The sequence below is a fragment of the Drosophila simulans genome, chromosome 3R (genome assembly GCF_016746395.2).
Source record: "Drosophila simulans strain w501 chromosome 3R, Prin_Dsim_3.1, whole genome shotgun sequence".
Classification (NCBI taxonomy): domain Eukaryota; kingdom Metazoa; phylum Arthropoda; class Insecta; order Diptera; family Drosophilidae; genus Drosophila; species Drosophila simulans.
The window spans coordinates 27,205,853-27,224,726 of NC_052523.2; the positions used below are offsets into that span (position 1 = coordinate 27,205,853).

The following is an 18,874-nucleotide window of genomic DNA, read 5'->3' on the forward strand; positions in this document are numbered from 1 at the left end:
GCCCAAAAATAACGACCTCTGTGAATTTTCACCGCCCCCAGCGGTCGGATATTTATTGTCTAAACGAATCTGCCGGAGTGCTTCGAAATTAATGGCCGTGGCAACTTGAAAGCAGTAAAGGGACCAAAGGGAGGGCTTTAAAGCCAAGTTACCTGGCCCCCGGCTCATTGGAGCGTTCTTATCGATTGGGTTCGCGCCTTAATTATGAGTAGGGCGAAAGAGATTGGAGCTGCCCATGCTTTTTCACTGATTGCACAACCGATGCTGATTGATGGCCCCTTGTCAGTTAGATTAATCGACTGGCCCTGGCCGAGCGAAAAACTCAAAGTGCACTAAAAGCGGATCCTAGGTGCACGGGCACTATATGAAAATCGCATTTGCTTCTTTTACGGCCTGAGTTAATTTGGCTTAATGTATTCTGCGGACCCAACTTCTGGGGTGTCTGGTTTAAAGCCTCAAAAAAGCTGAAGGGGCATTAATATTAAATGTGCGCTCTAGGGTTTGGAGTTTGGGCTAGAAGAGCTCAAATCATGCGCAACTTGAAACAAATCGTTGAGCATTCCGTTGGAGCCAAGGTCCCGACCCGAGACTTGGCAATATATGTAAGCCAAGTCAAGCCAAAGACTGGCAACAAGTTAGCAAACATACAACAATGTCTTGGATGTGTGCATTAAAAGTCAATGACTCGGCAAATGAATTGCAGGCCCAGGCAAATTAAATTAGCGTAGCGACTTGATGTCCTTGTGGGTGACCCTAAGTCGAAATGGTTCTTATTGAAGGATTCAGCGATCCCGAAGTGCGTCGTCTGTCCACTTTATGAGTCGCCGGCATGGCCGAATGTAGCATTAAATATTTAAGTTACCTGGCGTAAAATGCCCCAAATGGTAATCAATAATCTGCGAGGACGGACTTAATTAGTCAAGTCCAAGGAGTAGTGTGGGATCTTGGTCCTGGTCAGCTGCCAACTTTATGTTGGTTGGAAATAATTAAAGTTAATTGAGTATAAAAAGTCAGCGGAAATTGGATAGGCCTGCACAAGTTCCATTAAATCTTTGGCTGAAATTCCACGCGGTGTGTTGTGGGAAATTAAAATGCTCAGCCAGTTTCGATTTCACAGCCCAGCATCTGACATAATTGCACTGCCAGCAAGTTGTCCTCTAAGCCAGCTTTAATATGTTGGCGAAAGACACGAAGAGACTGGGCTAAGAGAGCGCTGAAGAGAGCGAAAGAGCGGTCCTGCGCAGCTGTGCGCAGATCCTGTTGCTGCTATGCCCCGCCTGCCACGGCTTACGTTGCGTATACGCAACGATACGCTTACTCACAAGCCACGTAGTCCCAAGGAGAGACTAGCTGGACACAAAGAAGGACGAAGGACTGCCAACAGTTGGCGGCATCCAACGCACTCGAACGGTACTCAAGCGGAAGTGCGACTTACAAACAGCCAAAATCCACAGTCTGGCATTCTTGGGCGTACATAATGCATATTTATATATATACAGGGATAACCCCTGGGCGCATTGTTCTCTAGGCATTATGGAACGTGTCTGGGCATCTCTTGAGTTTTGCTGTTCTTCTAGGGACGAAAGGTGTTTTTTGGAAGCACTATAAAGGCGCTCGCAAACTCAAATCCATAAAAGTGTCATTAGGGTGGCGCATAAAACACAAAAGGTGCGCTCCGAAATTAATTAAAAAGGCAAACTCGAGACCGGAATTAATGGCGCATAAGATTTATGCAAACAGGCCGAAATAGGCTGCCTTTTGGAAATATCCTCGCTGAAATGTATTTGCCTTAAAAGTGCTTCAATTCATTTGGCAGCAATGGCTGAGTTACTGCTCGGCCACTTCACAGGTTGAATTAATTCGCTATATAAATAGTTGTCTTTTCCCCTGTCGCTCTTTGCCCAAGATCAGAATATTAAATTGGTTTTTGTGATGGGACAAAAAGGTCAGCGCGTTTAATTTTGCACGCAAAAATTAGCAAAAATAGAACTTAAATATTTATACAGCCCAGAACACGTGGGCGCATTCAAATTAGGTTGTCATGGGGTAGCAAAGGAGTAATGTCCTCGAGAAACTCGTGTAAACGGAATGGACACTAATGCCAGCCTTTGTTTACGTTTTGAGCTTTGTTTGCCCCATAAAACAGCAGGCCCAACGAATGTCAGATTGTCCAAATGAAGTTATTTGAGTGTGTGTTCGGCAAACACACTCACACAGATACTCACACATACTCACAGAAGTGTGGGCAATTAAGCGATGCGCTTAAGCCTGATGAGGTTTTCAGCGCGAGATAAATATCAGAGGAGTAAAAGAAAGCAGCACGACCACATTTGTCAGTCAAGCCGAATTAATGATACACGGAAAGAAAATGCTTGATTGTTTAATATTCGCCTTCCAGCCTTTTGGATTTTACTTAACCAAATTCAGTGGCATTACAAAAAATTTAAATAAATTGGAAGTAAATTGATAAGTCAAAAGTTCAGTTAGTTTCTAAAAAGCTTTTTCCCCAAATAGTATATTTCTTTCGCTCAGTGCAGAGGGATATCCACACATATGTTTTGTGGTCCTGTCGAGAGTAATAATTGCGTAGACACATTACGGTTATTTGCTGAAGTAGGCGCAAGTATGCGATTAATTTGATTACACTCCAATGAATAGATAGCCTGTGTATTTGAGGGGATTTGGCTGAGTAGAGGGCTATACTCTTTTTGGGAATCCTGTCTGAGTAAGGGGTTATCTGCCACCGGTTGCATTGAACCCTTGCCAATTCCGTGGAAGAAAGAACACTGGCAAACACTTGGACACAAGGGGTGCCATTTCATTAGAAGTTAAACATAAATTAGCTTTTAAGTCGCTGTTAGTTGTATTTGTCTGCTGTCTGTTGCTTTGTTTAAAGTGCATAAAGCGTGAAATGCTAACAAGTTAATTGAAATTCCTGCAGCGTTTCACGTGCGATTGTTTGCTCTCACAGGACACAACAAGAAAATGAAAACTCGCCTCGAAGGCAAGCATTTCTTTCTTTTTGCAGCTGGCTTGACTTTTCCCCTCTGGACTCCTTCTTTTTTCCCTTGGCTGAGCAAACACTTAGCCGGTGTGAAAAAATGTAGACAAGTGTAAATTTATATTCCCTTCTGCGGAAAAGGGGCCTTTGGCCACTTAGAGCTACTCGCCGGAAAATGCGAGAGTACGGTGTATAACTTTGACGTGAGCCATAAAGGAATTTAAATATTTCTCCAGCAGAAAAGCTATTTGCATTGTTTATTCAGCGTGACTTCAAGCAGACAAGGTATCTGCTATTCAGTTTTCCAGGCGTGCTGAAAGGCGTAGAAACTACCAAGTTTATTGCACACGAGCGCTCAACTTTTGCGAAGGAAAACACAGAAGCTCCTTGGCAATCTAAAGTCCAAATGTAGCATCTACAGTACCTGAGCTGCAACTATTCCCCTCCAGTTTCAGTTTTACTGGCTTGCGATTTGCATATTTCACATAATGTGTATATAAATAAACCGTATGGTCGCTAAAAACCACACCGCATCAAAATGGCCCCCGGGAATCGCGTCAAAATGAGAATGTGTTGCCGCATTTTCATACAACTCCATCGAGATTGGCTTATCTGCACACTGAACCAAAAAATATGCAACAAAGTGTGTTTATTTAGTTCATAAAACAACTGCATGCTATAAATAATTCAAGCGTGAAATGAGGCATATACAAAGATAAAGCTCTCACGATTCTACTGTCTGTACCCATACTTTTCTACTTTTCGGTGGTCGAAGTATTTTGAATATATGAAGTTTGGCTGGCTGGATCTAACTTTTAGGAAACAATTGAATTTTAATTGTAACATTTTGTTGTAGTAAAATGTAACAGATAATCAAACATAATATAAACATTTTTCGAAAGTAACTAATGACTAAAATATTTTCGCCTTACGACCCGCTTCTTCAAAATGTTATACCTTTCGATTAGGCGGTGGATCTCGCTTTTTTCTAAAATATGAAAGACAGTGGTGCCACAGAAACGCTGTATGGAAGCAATTTCCAGGTTTGCGGGGGTCAAGCTACCTCTGTCCAAGGTCATGCCCATGACCTTGATGGCTACGTCCTTGGCTTCCTCGAGCGAAGGACATACGTAACCCTTGCTGAATAGTTCATTCTGAAGCATTTCCAAGGCTGCCCCTGACTTGCGGCCAATGCAGGTGGCCTTCCAGCCACTGTAGTTTCCACTCGGATCGGACTGATACAGCTGGAACCCGAAGCGGCGATCCCAGCCCATGTACAGAAAGGATACCCCGAAGGGTCGCTTGCCACCATATTGCGTATAAGCCTGTTTGATATCACACAGGCTCCTGACCAACTGCTCGCAAGGAATCTTCTCACCGAAGTTGACAAGATATTGTTGGCTGCTCAATCGCAGTTGGGCAACCAGCACGTTACCATCCGCCATGTTGCCCGTGGCGCAACAGGCCATGTCCTCGTTCAACGACGAGATTCTTGGCACAGGAATACTGGTGTCCATGAGCTTGTCAACGCTTCGTTCAGTGGCCAACAGGACTCCGTTCTTGGCCAGGATGCCCACGCATGTGCCCGACTGCGAGGCGGCCTCCATCGCATACTCCACCTGGTAGAGGCGGCCCTCCGGTGAAAAGATCGTGGTGCGGGAATCGTACAGACGCGCCATCGTTTTGTAAAATATAAAAATATACAGCAGAATACTTGAAACTTGGATATGGATTGATAGCTACAAAATATGTGGGGCAAACGAGAAGTTTCCACGTACTAGATTAGCAGGAATTCTAGATCTCATCGCCAATACAAAAAATACAAACGTTTTTCAAATTCAAAATTTATTACTTTGTTAAATGTAGTAGCATTCTCTCTTTTTGAGATTGCTCTATTTTCTCATATTTTTTTTTCAAAAGTAAATGCATTTTTGTAAGTAAAACGTACAAAATGCTGCAAAAAATAAAAAAATTTCACCTACTTTTCCATTCCCTTTAAGCATCATTTATTCTCATTTTCCGCAGCGAAAATTGTATGTGGCTTTGGGGATTATTGCACAAAGCGCATAAACTTATTTAATATGCAAAATGCCTCTTATTTTTCCTGTGGTAAATGGAAAGGCTCGGCTGTCAGTCGCAAATTTGAGGCACAGCTCTGCGTTATGATAAATGATTTGCCAGCGGGGAGTTGTCGAGCGGGCCAGGAGGCATAAATTATGAACGGGGCCAAAGGTCAAAGGTAAACCAATGCCTCTGGGCCGCAGACGCTACTCCATTAATGTCGAACTTTAGCCCACGGAGAGCTCTGTCACTTTTCCAATTGACTGCAGTCGGCAAACTATCTTAATTAGTTTCGCGCTGGCCAACAAGTTCATTCAACATCTGGATTGCCCTCACTGAAAAACTGAGGAGAGAAGCCGAAAAGGATGTCGTGCCAGTGCAGTATAAAATCGATGATCCATATTACGATCCCGATTGGTGATTAGGTAATGGTAATGGGTCTGTCTGGACGCTCCGCACCCAAAAGGCTGGAATGATGCCACTCCCTGGAAAACGGGCAAAAGTGGGTCTTAAGTGGAGTGCGCCAAGTCGATTGGAAAGCAATTCGCTTGCCCTTGCCATGCATAAAATATGAGGCAACCGGGGCCATAACTCAATTTGCTGCTACATGCATCCCCTTGCCATCTCCCGAGTCCTGGCAGCATCATCAAATCGAAATCGGTATCGGAATAAAAATAAAATGCCTGTCTGCAATTTGGTTTGGTTCAAAAGCCCATCAAACTCATTACGTAGCATTCATGCCTGACCATTTCGGCCACGTTTCCATGTTTTGTGAGCCGCCTTCTTTGTTTATTTTTTGACAGACGAATCCCCAAACGTGGAGCGTATGTGACAGAGGATTTAGCACTCAGCGCCAGCTGGACTCAAATCAGCAGAAAAATGAGGAGAAGCTGGTGGTTATGGCTGATTATGATGCGCCCCTTGTAGAACTCATACGGCATATGAAATATGAACGAGTGCGAAGAGCTGAGCCGGAAACGACCCTCATCAATATGGATTTGGCGACGGACATGTGGGCCACGTTCGCGTTGAGTGCCAGTCCGAGTTGAGTCAAGTTTGTTAAATTAATTGCATAAATAATTTACATAGTAATTACACGCAGTCCTGCGGGAAAGAGGTATGCAGACACCCCTCCGTTTGCATATAAATCAAAATGCTAATGCAATCGAGTCGATATTTGCATTTTACGTAATCTTGCAAATCCGTAATTACGTAATGCAGCCACAAGCTGATTGCCAGTCGCAGTCGTTGAGCTTTAATTGCGTTTCCGTTTCCGTTTCGCTGACTCATCGAATATTAACCCCAACCTTTCGGCGGGAGAACTAAAATTGCACCCACTTCCGGAAGCCGAGGCCACAAACGATATATATTGGATGAAAGTGTAAAAGGGCTAATTTAAGGTCTGAAAAGAAATCCAGGAGGGATTTAAGATTTAACTAATAGCTTTGTACCTTAATTTATGGTGATTGTGAACAGTTTAACTAGCATAATCGATCAATAGAAAAACACATCAGCGACTGCTCCTATTCTGCTCTGCTGATTACCATTTTACAATCAATCGAGTAGTCATAAAAATGTTCAAAGATCATTTACCAGGTTGCGAGGTATATATATGTTAATCTGCTCAATCGATTGATCATCGCCCATTTCAACATCTCAATCGATCAGAGGCAGGTCGAACAACTATTGCACGACCACAATTTAATGGCTTAGCATATGAATCGCATTATGGTTTCTTTTGTGGCTGTCTGTCCATCTTGGGATCAAAAACCATGTTAGAGAATCACATCTCTAGACGTATCAAATGGCAAGACAAACGATCGACGCGCTTTTAATGCGCATTGTTGGCACAAAGAGGCGTCGATTAAAAATCAATATAAATACATCGATTGCTATTATGAACGCACTACAAAGGAAGCTCTGGACACACTTAATATATCTTTATAGAAACTTTTATGCAAATTACTAGGTGAAGAGCCGAGTCCATGTAAGCTGAGCACTCATAAAGTTGATTTATGCAGCCGAATCAAGACGAATTTGCATAATTATAATGGCGTGAACAGCCAAAGAGTCGCCCCAAAGTCTAAGCCCGAAAACGAGACCCACAAATCTATCACTAAGATCTCTTTGGTGGTCAACAAAAAAAATGGCAAAGATCGCGATGGTATCTCCCAGGGGCTTGGACCCTCGTTTGTCCAGATCTGGCGGCACCTCGTGATCGATCCAACTGGACTGCCAAATGCATAAATCACGTGCCAGTGCCAAAAAAACAGAATCAGATTTTATACAAATCAGAGAATGGAGATCGGAGAACGGAGAATGTCTGTGACTGGCTTCGCTGACTAGTTGGTAGAAATTATGTAAATGCATGAGACTAGACCCTGAACTTGAAGCGAGTCGCCGGAGCAGAAGCTCGGACCGCTTCAGTTTGCTGCTGAGTTAACTGGAGATCGGTCGAAAATTTAGAGTGGCAACTGCCCCTCGAAAACAAAGTGTTGGATACGAATTTACGGACAATGTACAGGACTCTTGTTTGGGTAAGCTTACAGCCGAAAGGAAATTGAGATGGATACAAATGCTATTCAAAAATTGGACTAGTTCGAATTGGTTTCATATTTTTCAATGTGTTTCTTGCGTGATTCATTAAAAAATTTACGAGTTTCTAGTCAGTTTGATATTCAACTTCTATAAATAGAGATGGTTTTTTTAGTGACTTTTAAAAATAATAAAAAATATTCGATCCCATTCATAGTCAACTGAACTCAACTAGTTGTTTTTTGAAAATTTTGCAACTAATTTATTTAAGTTTTAAGATAAGGCTGCGTGTTAATTCAAAACCAAGGTTGGCGCTTAAAAGCATTAACGTTTTAAAAGGTTAGACATTCGGACGCAGTTATCGTGCTTATTTAAATATATTATTAATTGAGTGTAATTTGTCTTGCAGCTGTTAACCCTAATGGCAGTGGCAAGTGCCGCCACCACTGGTCGGGACTACCTGCCACGCCCCCCCGCCAGAGCCTATGTCTATGGCACGCCCCCGCCCAGCACGATGGCTCAGTTGCGACGGATAATACAAGGCCACCTGGAGCGCTTCCAGCAGGCGGAGCAGGCCCACTTCTCCCGCCGCGCCAATGTGCAGCTGGGGAAATCGGAAGTGCCGGCGGAGAGAAAACCGCTGGCGATGCAACTGTGGGTGGTTCGCACGCCCGCCATTTCCGGCGCGGCCTCGGATAACGTCCTCGATTACGCCCTGCCGCCCAACACGCCCACTCCGAAGGACTACGCGCACAAGTTCCTACCCGAGGGCAAGGATGTGGTACCCGGAAGCTCTTACATACCGCTGCGGTTGCTGGTGATAAAGCGCTGAGGCTGATATATGAATCTTGGGCGGCGGCTTGCCTTTTGTTGTTCGAAAACAAGTTCCGGCGGAATGCCGATACCCGATACTTAATGCCCAACCAGTAGTTGGCTAATTGGCTTTAAGCTTACTGGTTCCTAGCGCTAGTCTAGCAATAGTTTAGTTGTTTATGTTAAGGCCCAAGTTCGCTAATCTAAATTAAGCCACCACATCCCGGGGTCCGTGACTAAGACTTCCGACCTTATCGCATCCAATAAATCCGAAACTAAGACTCAGCCACATGCCGTCGTAATCTATGAAATACATTCACCAAAAACTAAGTTGTCATCTCATTTACATAAATTAGAAGTCATAAATTTGAAGTGAGCGGGGAACTACTTGGCTCGAAACGGTTGAAAGCTGTATTCAAAACCGGTTAACGTTTATCTGGCAGCTGTAATCAAAAGCTTAAAGCTTCGCTTGTTGGGTTAAGTCTTTGACTAAGTTTGGAAAGTAAGACTAAAAGCTTGGTTTAGCCTATACTAAAGCTCACTGACAGATATTATTTATTCAGAAGTAAAATGGCAAAACTTGGAAGTTCTTTGGTAATGTAATGAACCCCAATATTTACATTCGGGTTTTATTTGAAAAGTCTGATGAATCATTATCTGATGACTGGCCCCTAATTTACTTTTCATGTTCTACGCAAGGGGTATGATAACCGGTTGACACGGATACCAAGATTAGAGATTGCAGATTGTATAATCAGCCAGCAAACATTATGGTGCATTGTATACCTTTTATGTTATGAGTGAAAGTTATTCTCGCACAACTAACTTTTTGTATTGCTGTACAGGAAAATGAATCAGATTATCCACAATAATTTACAAGTCAATTTATAGGTACTATGTCGAATTTATTTACATTTTGTTTTCCTAACATAAACTTAATAATACGTAGGCTTATGTACTTAAATACTAGTACTGTTTGTTGATGAATGGCTTAGGCCTTGCAAAATCGAGTCAGTGGGCATTTGTATAGTTTCCTGATTTCTCTTCTTGCTCGAATTGCAACAGAGACCCAACCAGGCCCGCTGGTTTTCTTTGTTAAATACTATAAAGTAGAGGAATAAAACGAATCCCTGTAAAGTGGCTGTCAGGCAGAACAAATAGGCGAAGATCCTTCCGAAATCGAAGTATGTACACAGTCCAAAAATCCAAGTTATTCCCAAAAGAAAGAAGAGCAGCACAAACAGGCCCAGTTGCTTGAAGATTAGGTCACGTTTGAACAGGGCTGTATAGACACTCCAGGAGATGTATCCCACCAATATTGCATTGGCCACCGTGATAACACCAATAGGCAGTATGACTCCCAGACTTAAGCCATAGCCAGAAGGATAGCAGAGGATGGGATAGTCCATTGAAGAGTTATTGGGCCTGTAGGAACCGGGTTCCAGAAAAACCACCAACAAGGTGGGTATAAGTGGCAATGACCAGGCCGCCACAGCCGACATTAGTATGTAATGCCGTGGGTGATTAACTCCAATGACCCTCACATATCTTTGATACTGCAGAAATCCAATGATAAACATCCAGCTGAAGACAACCAGGAGTAGATATTGCATCACGGCTCCAACCAGGGTACATCGTACCGACTCAGATTGTTCCAGCTGCTCCAGCAAATGGCTTTGACTCAGGATCAGGAAGAAGAGCAACTGTAGACCCAGGGCAGCACAAAGATTCAGCAATATCTTCGTGGAGGCTAGTGTCCGGAAGCTCTTAAAAACGGCAGCAGTTATAAAAATCATTAGGAGGCCCAGCAGAGAAAGGGTCAAGCCCACATTGGTGATTACATCCAAGGAGTGATCATCTTCTTCATTGGTGTCCACACCTGTCTGCATCTTGCTGACTCCCAATAAAAATGTAAACTGGGTCAGATGATCCGCATGGCAGAGGATCACTGGGTGCGATGAGGCTTCCAAGCTGCCACCACCGCAGGTGGATATTCCATCGCTAAGCCAGGTCTCATAGTTCCAGTAACCACATCCTCCCTCAAATTGAGTTTCATTCGCTTTTGCATTGCGCAGGAAAAATGGCAACTTTCCAGGTAGCTTGTTATCTTAAGAAAAGATTTTTGAATTACAACATAAATGCCATATTTTAGCCCAAAACACACTCACCATTCAATCCTGGTATAGTTATGGATATAACATTACTAGTTGGCCGTCGTTTGACTTCCTCTTCCGTCTCCACAAAGAGAGCATCTCGAGTATAGACTTTAAAAACTAAGTAAGAGGCTCCCTTCCTCTTCAGTTGACTCCATAGTTTTTCGGGAATAAAGACCGCACTTTCTAGATTCTCCATGGACCTTATATCTTCCTCATTATCCGATAGGTGAAGCATTTCAAAACGCGAAATATTGCCAGCAGAGAAGTTCACTATCCCACTCACATTTCTCACTTCTGGATCCACGAAGAATACTCTGAGTTCGCTCGTCTTTAGAACAATAACACCCATGTCAAAAAAGGGATGGAATGTGAACTCAGTGCTGTTTGCAAAAATAGTGCTGTTTAACTTTAAAATCGTTGGACTGAGCTCATCTAAATAATCCTCGAAGTTGCTAAGGAGGGCATTTGTTGCATTAGCGTCAGCTGAAACACGAAGGGTTTCATTGTCTGTAGACATCACTTTTTGGCATATCTTCATCAAGTCTCCTACAACTGCAGCATTTCTTTCCGGTTTTTTGACCAGGGAATCGAATATCTCCGAAATACTGAAGACATCGGCGGCGGCCAGTTTCTCCTGAGTCTGAGTCAGGAGGTTACTCAGTTGGCTAATCATATCCGGAGGGCTCTTCACAGCGAGAAGGTTTATACTTGAGCTGAGTTCCGGTGCTGACCTACAGGTCACGTGATCCAAGCTCTGCCAAACTCTATTCCCATTACGAATTTGGCACCTCCGTCGGATGGGAATTCCCCTTTCGTTCAGGCATAGATCCCTAAGATTGGCCTTTTGCCCAACTCTCGTCTTCTCCACGCGATTGATTCGCTTTTCCTTGCCCTCCTCCGTTTCGTATTCCAGTTCAAAGTCCTCGGCCTTGCAGAATCCCCGGTTGCAGTCCTTGTAGGGATTGTGCGACAGCTGGCCATCTGCGTCCACGCAGAGGAGGAAGCGCAAGTTCTTCAGGTGGCAGTAGTCCAGACACCGGGCCACATTCGGCTGATCCAGGCCGTACGGGGGGGGACTCGTACCTCCAGATACGAGTATTATATAGCCAGCAATCCACCAGAGAAACAGCAGCATACTGCTATCTATTTTTACCCAATTCAAGCGCAGGCTGCGATGTCGCACTCCCGAAGCTCCGCGATCGACTGACGAGGCGGAGATAAAATGCGAGTGGCGATAAAACGAGTTTTCCTCTCCTCATCCCTGTAAATAGGGCCTGCAAGAATTGCCACTTTCCTCGCTGTTCTAGCTGGGTATTTGAATTGCTGGTCTACTTCGAGCAGAGCTCAAGGTCAACTGGTTCTCTGGTCGACGATAAGAATTGCAGCATCTTCAAAGGTCGAACGGTGCGTTATTTCTGAGTGTTAAGAATACTTTTCAAAATATCTTTAAATACAATAAGCTCAGCGAAAGTCTTGAAAATAGCACGATCCCCTCCTATAATGGGTATTATTTATACACAGTAGTTCTGTTTACTTTGATCACATTTTTATCAGGGGAACTTCCTAATTAAAAACAAAAAAAAAAAAACAAATAGCCCTGATAAAGAACTAAATGGTAATTATCAAATTTATATATACACCCAACAATAATGATAATTGGTTTATCGCATAAAAGTGAGATTCTCCGAATTGATAAAGTTTAATTGCCTCTTTTCAACACCATTGCATGCATCGATAAAACTAATAGGAATTATAAATAAATTAAAAATCAGTTTTTTTTTATGGCTTACAATGTCTACCATTTCTAAATGTTTCTGTTATTCTCTCTGATTTTAAAATTGCAACGATAATTAAACACGAACTTTGAGTTGCTAGTTGCCATAAGCATATGCATGCATTGATCGGTAGCTAGGGGCTGTCACCAACTGTGACTATGTATGATAAGCAGACACCTTTAGATACTTCCCTTACTAACAGCTAGAAAGTAGAGATAGAGATATTCAAATATTTGCATTCAGATACAAAATAATGTTCTCTTGATCAAGCTGTGAAATTTTTATCTTTGGAGATAAGGTGAGCATTTCAATTGAAGAACCAATGGGTGTATTTTTTAGATTTCAACAGAAACATGGATACAATTTGTCCGTTTTTAAGTTTTTAAAACTAAGGAACTGAATATACCGAAAGCCACGTAATTTTTTCCAGTGCTCTCCTCTCAGCTCGTAAGATCCAATCCGTCGATGGAATTAACGGCGTGAATAATTAGATGCGCTACTTGAATGGCTGCCACCAACATCGTCAATGATCACTTGATATTTTTTCACTTTCTGAGTAGCCCCACTCGAGTTTGGAGAACTCGCGCGCGCTTGTAGAAACGAGTCTGAATATTTTCCGACAATTCAGAGTCTAGACTCTCGCGAACCCCCATCATCTGTCAACGGCGGCAGAAGATGAAGCAGAGCTGTAGTTGATGAATTGCTCTGTGTGTACTACTGTTCCTAAACACCTGTGAGTTGTCGAGTTGATAAGAAAAACCACTCGAGCTATTCATGGCATTCACCCCTACTATTGTAGAATTAATATTACATTCATAATTATTCATATAAATTACATTTGATTCTACCACTCAAGAACTTTGAATAACCCTGCTGCAATCCATGCAGATTAATGAGAAGACTGTGACCTCTGGCACTTGGTTTACAGTTCTCGCAAATCACTAAGCTGTGGTCAACTGCCAGTATTTAGATTCAATTATTATTGATGCGAGTGGAAGATGCAACAATTGAGAGATGGCATGATGTGGCAAGGATATTATTTACCTCAACTGAGAAGCATTATCACAGATGTGTGCACCTCAGGGCGATTAAATTCCAACAATATGAAATTTGTGCTTGGTAAGCGTGTGTTTGTAAATTAGTAGTTAATAAGTAGTGTAAGATACAAACACATTTGTGATGGCCATTCTAGGTAGTTAAATATTAAACGAGCTAGCGAGAATAAGTATTATTGAGTTTGGCGTTCGAAAAGTGCTTAAGAAGGCCATAAATTATTTTTAAAATTGGTCGTTTGACCTACTTTGAGTAAATGAACGCTGGAATACTCATTTCTATGGCAACATTTTTCCCCAGTTTTCGTTTTGGCTCAGAAGCAATATCATCACTGGCACGTAAAGCGGCACAAAAAGACGCAGGACGAAGCAGCTGCAGAGGGTCCTTCTTTTCATTGTCATAGAAGACATGTTTCGGCTGTGCGGAGTGCTCCGGCAAAGTTGGTTCCACTTCAGGAATTTATTTACTCAAGTGTGATGCGATTATCCTGATGCACTTGTTCTTTGTCTCAATGCGCTAGTTACGCCCGCTGGGCACCGCCCAAAAACAAAAAAGAAAAAACACCAAAAAACGAAACAGAATGGAATATTTTCGTGAGACTCTAGATGGCGTGTGCAGCAATAGCAATTGAGATGCCTTCAAAGTTTGGTAACCCTTTCTTCGTTTCGGCCTCTTAATTAAATGCCAGCCCGATAGTCATCTTCTGGCAACCGAACTTGATTAGAGTCCAGGGGCTGTACGTATTTTTCTCCTGCAACTAACGCGCTCAATTTCCCCAGCACAATGTTGGCAGGACCTCTCGATGAGTTGGCTTCTTTTAACTCGCGGTTATCCACAGCTCCCTTACCAGTGCCCACCCAACTGAAACCGAATCAAAAGGATGACTAGTTACGACCTCAAGTGTCCAGGACAGAAAGTCTTCGAGTCTTCGGTAATCTTTCGCGTACCTAAACTTTATAACTTGGGCTAAACATAAAAAAATATAAAATAAATTAAAGTTGCTGTAATCTAAAAACATTGATCATCCCTATATTTTGTTTTTAAAATTTGTACCTTAGGGTATTTGAAACTTCGTTGTCAGTATTTTGCCTTCCTTTTGGTTTCATGGTAACCATGAATGGGTGAAAGGGTAAGGGGTATTCCGGCGTAGTTTTTGTGATTGTGTAGAGCCATAGCCCCCGGCAGACTGACAATGACTTTGACAGGCAGCGCATTCACTATGATACCTGGTTACCTGACTGCCAGCTCCTGCTCCTCCTTCAGTGTCACCGCCAGCGATGTCCTGTCAGTGAGCAAATGCCTCTGCCTTTGCTGGCGGGTGCTCTTTCGACCTGTGTGCGATCCGCGGTGCTGGGGAGCGAATAAACGGCGCCAAAAGCCAGCACAATTAAAACTTGGACAATGCATTTAATTATGTTTGCGGAGAGTAATTAATTTATGCAGCGCTTAAGCGCACATGAATATCCGATTGATGCACTCTGCAACGGCCGGTGTTGCGGTTTTCCGAGTGGGTTTGCCTTGGTGTTTTGTCGCTAACAGGTGCTTGTTTAGCCACGCCCCAGTGCGCCCCATTGGTCGACCTTGCCACCCCGCCACCCACCAGACCACGGACCGCCCACCCATTCAATTTCAATTACCGTACCGTACGAGCACTCCTGTTTACCATTTGCACTGCAAGTGTCTCTAATTTATTTGCTGCGTCTGGAGCGCCGAAATGTTCATCTGCTTGACTGGAGCTGCCCGAAAATCCATTGTCGTAGGTAAATTATGCGTGAGCCATTGACTGGGGCGGCAAGTTACAGAAATCAGCAGGAAAGTAAATAAGAATGGCAATAAATAACGCCGGAAACGGAAGTTGGTGCGAGGTGGCGCTGGAAAAGCGAATGCAAAGCAAACACTTGCCGGGGAAAATTGAGCGGGTGATTTGATCCGCATCCAACAAATCAAACTAAGACACTTTTCAAAATGTATCTGCTTATATATATAAAGGTTTTAATATTTATGATTTATTATTATGATCCCTATATTTATTATAATTATTAGAATGGCTAAATGAATATCTTTTAATTAGCTTATTCAGATTAAAAAAAGTTACTACCTATACTTAAAACCTTCTTTAGTTTATATACTTTTATTTTAAGTCAGGCAGACGCCATCTATTGGCAGGTAGCCGAAGATGGTAGAGCGAGATAGAGCTCGAGAGCGAGCTTCTGGTCTCGAAAAGCTTTCCCGACGACCCGCAACATCAAACAGCTGAGTGGGTGGCAGCCGACAAAGGAAAAGCGGACAAGTGTCCTGCGAGCCGCCTTTAATACGGCGCTCCTTCGGCAGGAAGCGCTCAGTCGTCGACGGCTGATTCAGGCGAATTGTTCACTCCGGCGGACAGAGTGCGGCGGAAAATCGTAGCGGACTGGGCAAACTCCTTGGGAAAAGTCGCGCGCGCGTTTCGCGTTTCTTATCATACGAAGCGGCCAGTGAAAGTGGAAAGTTATTGCGGGAGTGAGAGCAGGCCCCGGAGAAAGAAGCTAAAAAAGAAGGCAGCAAACACAGAGATAAATCACAAGTTGCAAATAAACAAAAGCCGAGGGAATCGTCGTCCAATAAAAGGAATCGCGCGGCTCAAACAAATGTAAATTATCCACCCACACACACACATGCTTTGTTTTTTGTGAATCATACATAAGCGAATGCGCCACACACACACACACACACAATGCCATTCCAGTTGGCCCCGGATATTAAAGCATACTTCTGTGCGCTCTAATTTATTTTGGTTCCCGGACGGATATTTTGGTTCACGCTATCATTGTCCTTAATTTATGAGGTTCTGCGATTCTCTCTGCAAAAGTTGCCAAATAGAAATATTTGCCTCAATATGTCAAAGTTTATTAGACATTTAGCTTTGCGTGCCCACGGCAATTTGCTGACAGTTGTTTTAGTTGGTCGGACGATAGTGAATGACCATTATATTTGATAAATGCCCAGGCGGACACCAAGTTGAATGTACAATTGCTTTTGCCGCATTTTCCGCTCAGTTCCCTTTACCCAAAAGATGCACTGCGCAAAAAAAAAAAAACAAGGTCTAAATTCATTAACCTATGTTATAATAAGTTGTTGGGAAACCTAATATTTCGTTAATTGGTTTAACCAAACAAATAAATGGAAAATAATTGTTAATAACTATAGGATATTTTCAGTTAGATCAGGCAGCAAAATATTTTTTCGCTCGGCCAGCTGATGACTTTATGATATTATTTTTCACTGTACAAACTCAACTTTTGCGGAGAGCACGGCATCCACATCCTGTGGCCGTTCCGTGGCCGTGTTGTGTGCACTGTGCCTCATTTTGCGCCGGCCTAATGGCAGGCTCATCATTAACTCAGTTATTGTCAGTTTAGCGCTAAATTGACAGGCGGAACGACGGGCCTTTGGGGAAATGGAAAGGGACTTTTTCAACTGGGCCGAGTAAATATCGTTTTGTTTTTACTTTCGCAGCGGCGTCATTTTGTCGCAATTATCAAATGGCGTGCCCGTCATCGCCAAATAGCAGTGACAAATGGCCCCATCGAAGAAACTTCGGCCCCTTCCCCAATAAGCCTGGCCAAACAATTTGCAAAGCCCTGGGAATCGAGACTTATTTACACTCTTGTCTCTCTCTCGACTGGCACGAAAATAGCACAAGGACCTTCTGTTGACAGTGCCTTACCGTTATCAAAATGCCAAATGCTGCACGTAATTAAAATTCGCTCAATTGGAAGGATGTCAGAGGCCCCGAGGTCATTCGCAAATAGGTATTGCCGGTGGAACGCTCTCCTGATTAATATTCCCTATTTGGCAATCGCAGTGAGCAAACATGGGGCGGAAAAAGTCTAGCAGTTACATACCAATGGCCAAACGAACAACAGGCATGTACACATTGTGTAGTACACAATGTGTACTTTCATATATCTTATGACGAGGCTCCTAATGGGCTACAGAAATGTCTGCCAAGATGGGCGAAAATCGATATTTTCTCCGCTCGCTGGCTGGTTTGTTTAAAGTATTTAAAGCATTGCCGGCTGGCAGGTGGAAATCCCTTACGGCTCGCCGCACTCACTGTGCTTTTCCCCGTGTAACTTATCATTGCTTTGCAGGCCAAGTTTTCCTCTTTTCAATTGGAGGTAACTTTTCCGGCCAGGGCTGCCATTTTGTGCTCCACTCGCTTATGCCAATCCTGCCCCAAGGCGACCCATTCCCTGGGCAACTCCCAAGCCCCAGCTCCAAACTCCGCGAGAACTCAACGTTCGCAGTGCCTTAATTGCCCTGCACTCGTCGTGGCGCATAAATTTCTTGGCCAAAAGTGTGTGCGCTACCTGTTTTGGCCCGACTTTTGTGTAATTAACCAGACGTATGCACACTTTGTAGCTTTGTTTCAAAAACGCCATTCTGCCATTTTGGCGCTACTCTGCGATTTTTTTAATTAGTCAAGGAATCCCTATTCATATGGTATTTAGGATTATAATATTATATTATTTGAAGAGATATAGAAGTAATAATCTATAGTTTATACTTGAATGATGGGCTATTATTTCTTTCACAAAATTTAAATTGCCATTTATTTAACAAGGGGACTTCCAGGGCATCCAAGGATTCGGCCAAGCGGACTCCAAGCCCCCATTTACCCGACTAAATTGTGACCCAGTTGATGGCTGAGCTGCGGGTTTTTGGTGTGCCTTTCTATTGGTGCATCGGTGTATGGTGCCTTTGCCTTCCGCACGTGTTGCATGTGGCATGCAACAAACAGCACATATGTACATACATACACCGCTGTATAGCCCGCAAAAATGCAGATGTAACAGCGTGGCAGCAGAAATGGCCCTAAAAATTGTAGCTGCCAAGTTTGGGAAATGCTCCGGGCCACTTGGGCCGACTTTTCGTTTGCGCTCATTTAAATATTTGATTAAAGTAGGCGCTTAAAGTTAGCCTTCGTATTTTAGCCTGAAAGATTAAAAAGTGGAAATAATCATGGCAGAATGGCAGCAAGCAATGCCGATTCGGTATCGCATAAAATATTCATAAATGGCAGCGGTGTAATAATAACACTCCAACGCCTTCGTTGCTAAAGCACTGCTCATATATTTCCACTTTCACATGCTCCGCTCGTTATTGCGCAAACCGCAGTGTTTACATTGTAAATTTCATTACACTTTTTGTGTTTATCATAGCAGTCATATCGGTTGGGCAAACAAATATAATTTATTACATTTTCATTGTCGCGCTCCCAGGGGAGCAGTGAAAGTCGTACGGCGGACGGACGAATCGCGAAAATGAAATAAATTGCAATATCAATATTGAATTCTGGTGTCCAATTTCAGTTGTGATATGCGTTTGAACATATTCGTTGTGAAGTGAATTAAATACGCCAGCAGAGCGTTTCAATTAAGCGAAAACCGGAAGAGAAAAAAGCTCTAAAATGGTAAGTGGCATTTAATTAAAAAAGC

General features: G+C 43.1%; 4 protein-coding genes across 5 annotated transcripts in view; 2 read left to right on the plus strand and 2 right to left on the minus strand.

The window, feature by feature from the left end:
- Positions 1–3,760: 3,760 nt before the first annotated feature.
- LOC6730304 (proteasome subunit alpha type-4-like) lies at positions 3,761–4,794 on the minus strand. Its single transcript, XM_002105551.4, has one exon. It carries the CDS (start codon positions 4,678–4,680, stop codon positions 3,907–3,909), a length of 774 nt encoding a protein of 257 aa, XP_002105587.1. The 5' UTR covers positions 4,681–4,794; the 3' UTR covers positions 3,761–3,906.
- A 2,663-nt stretch (positions 4,795–7,457) lies between these two features.
- LOC6730305 lies at positions 7,458–8,695 on the plus strand. Its single transcript, XM_002105552.4, has 2 exons — positions 7,458–7,599; positions 8,007–8,695. Exons 1-2 carry the CDS (start codon positions 7,579–7,581, stop codon positions 8,427–8,429), a joined length of 444 nt encoding a protein of 147 aa, XP_002105588.1. The 5' UTR covers positions 7,458–7,578; the 3' UTR covers positions 8,430–8,695.
- A 609-nt stretch (positions 8,696–9,304) lies between these two features.
- LOC6730306 (adhesion G-protein coupled receptor G2) lies at positions 9,305–13,020 on the minus strand. Of its 2 annotated transcripts, XM_016173313.3 has the most exons (3): positions 12,748–13,020; positions 10,579–11,954; positions 9,305–10,517 (listed from the first exon to the last, which is right to left on the minus strand). In XM_016173313.3, the coding sequence occupies exons 2-3, from the start codon at positions 11,699–11,701 to the stop codon at positions 9,370–9,372; spliced, it is 2,271 nt and encodes a 756-aa protein (XP_016037067.1). In that variant the 5' UTR covers positions 11,702–11,954; positions 12,748–13,020; the 3' UTR covers positions 9,305–9,369. The 2 variants fall into 2 exon arrangements, with proteins under 2 accessions (XP_016037067.1, XP_002105589.2); XM_002105553.4 differs by lacking the exon at positions 12,748–13,020 and having other exon boundaries at positions 10,579–12,007.
- Positions 13,021–15,696: 2,676 nt separating this feature from the next.
- Positions 15,697–18,874, plus strand: part of LOC6730307 (guanylate cyclase soluble subunit beta-1) — a 43,575-nt gene continuing 40,397 nt past the window's right edge. Inside the window, exons 1-2 of the mRNA XM_016177882.3 lie at positions 15,697–16,023; positions 18,749–18,849. Of these exons, the coding sequence (XP_016037068.1) occupies positions 18,847–18,849 (3 nt within the window). The 5' untranslated portion in view covers positions 15,697–16,023; positions 18,749–18,846. The remainder of the gene's footprint in view (positions 16,024–18,748; positions 18,850–18,874) is intronic.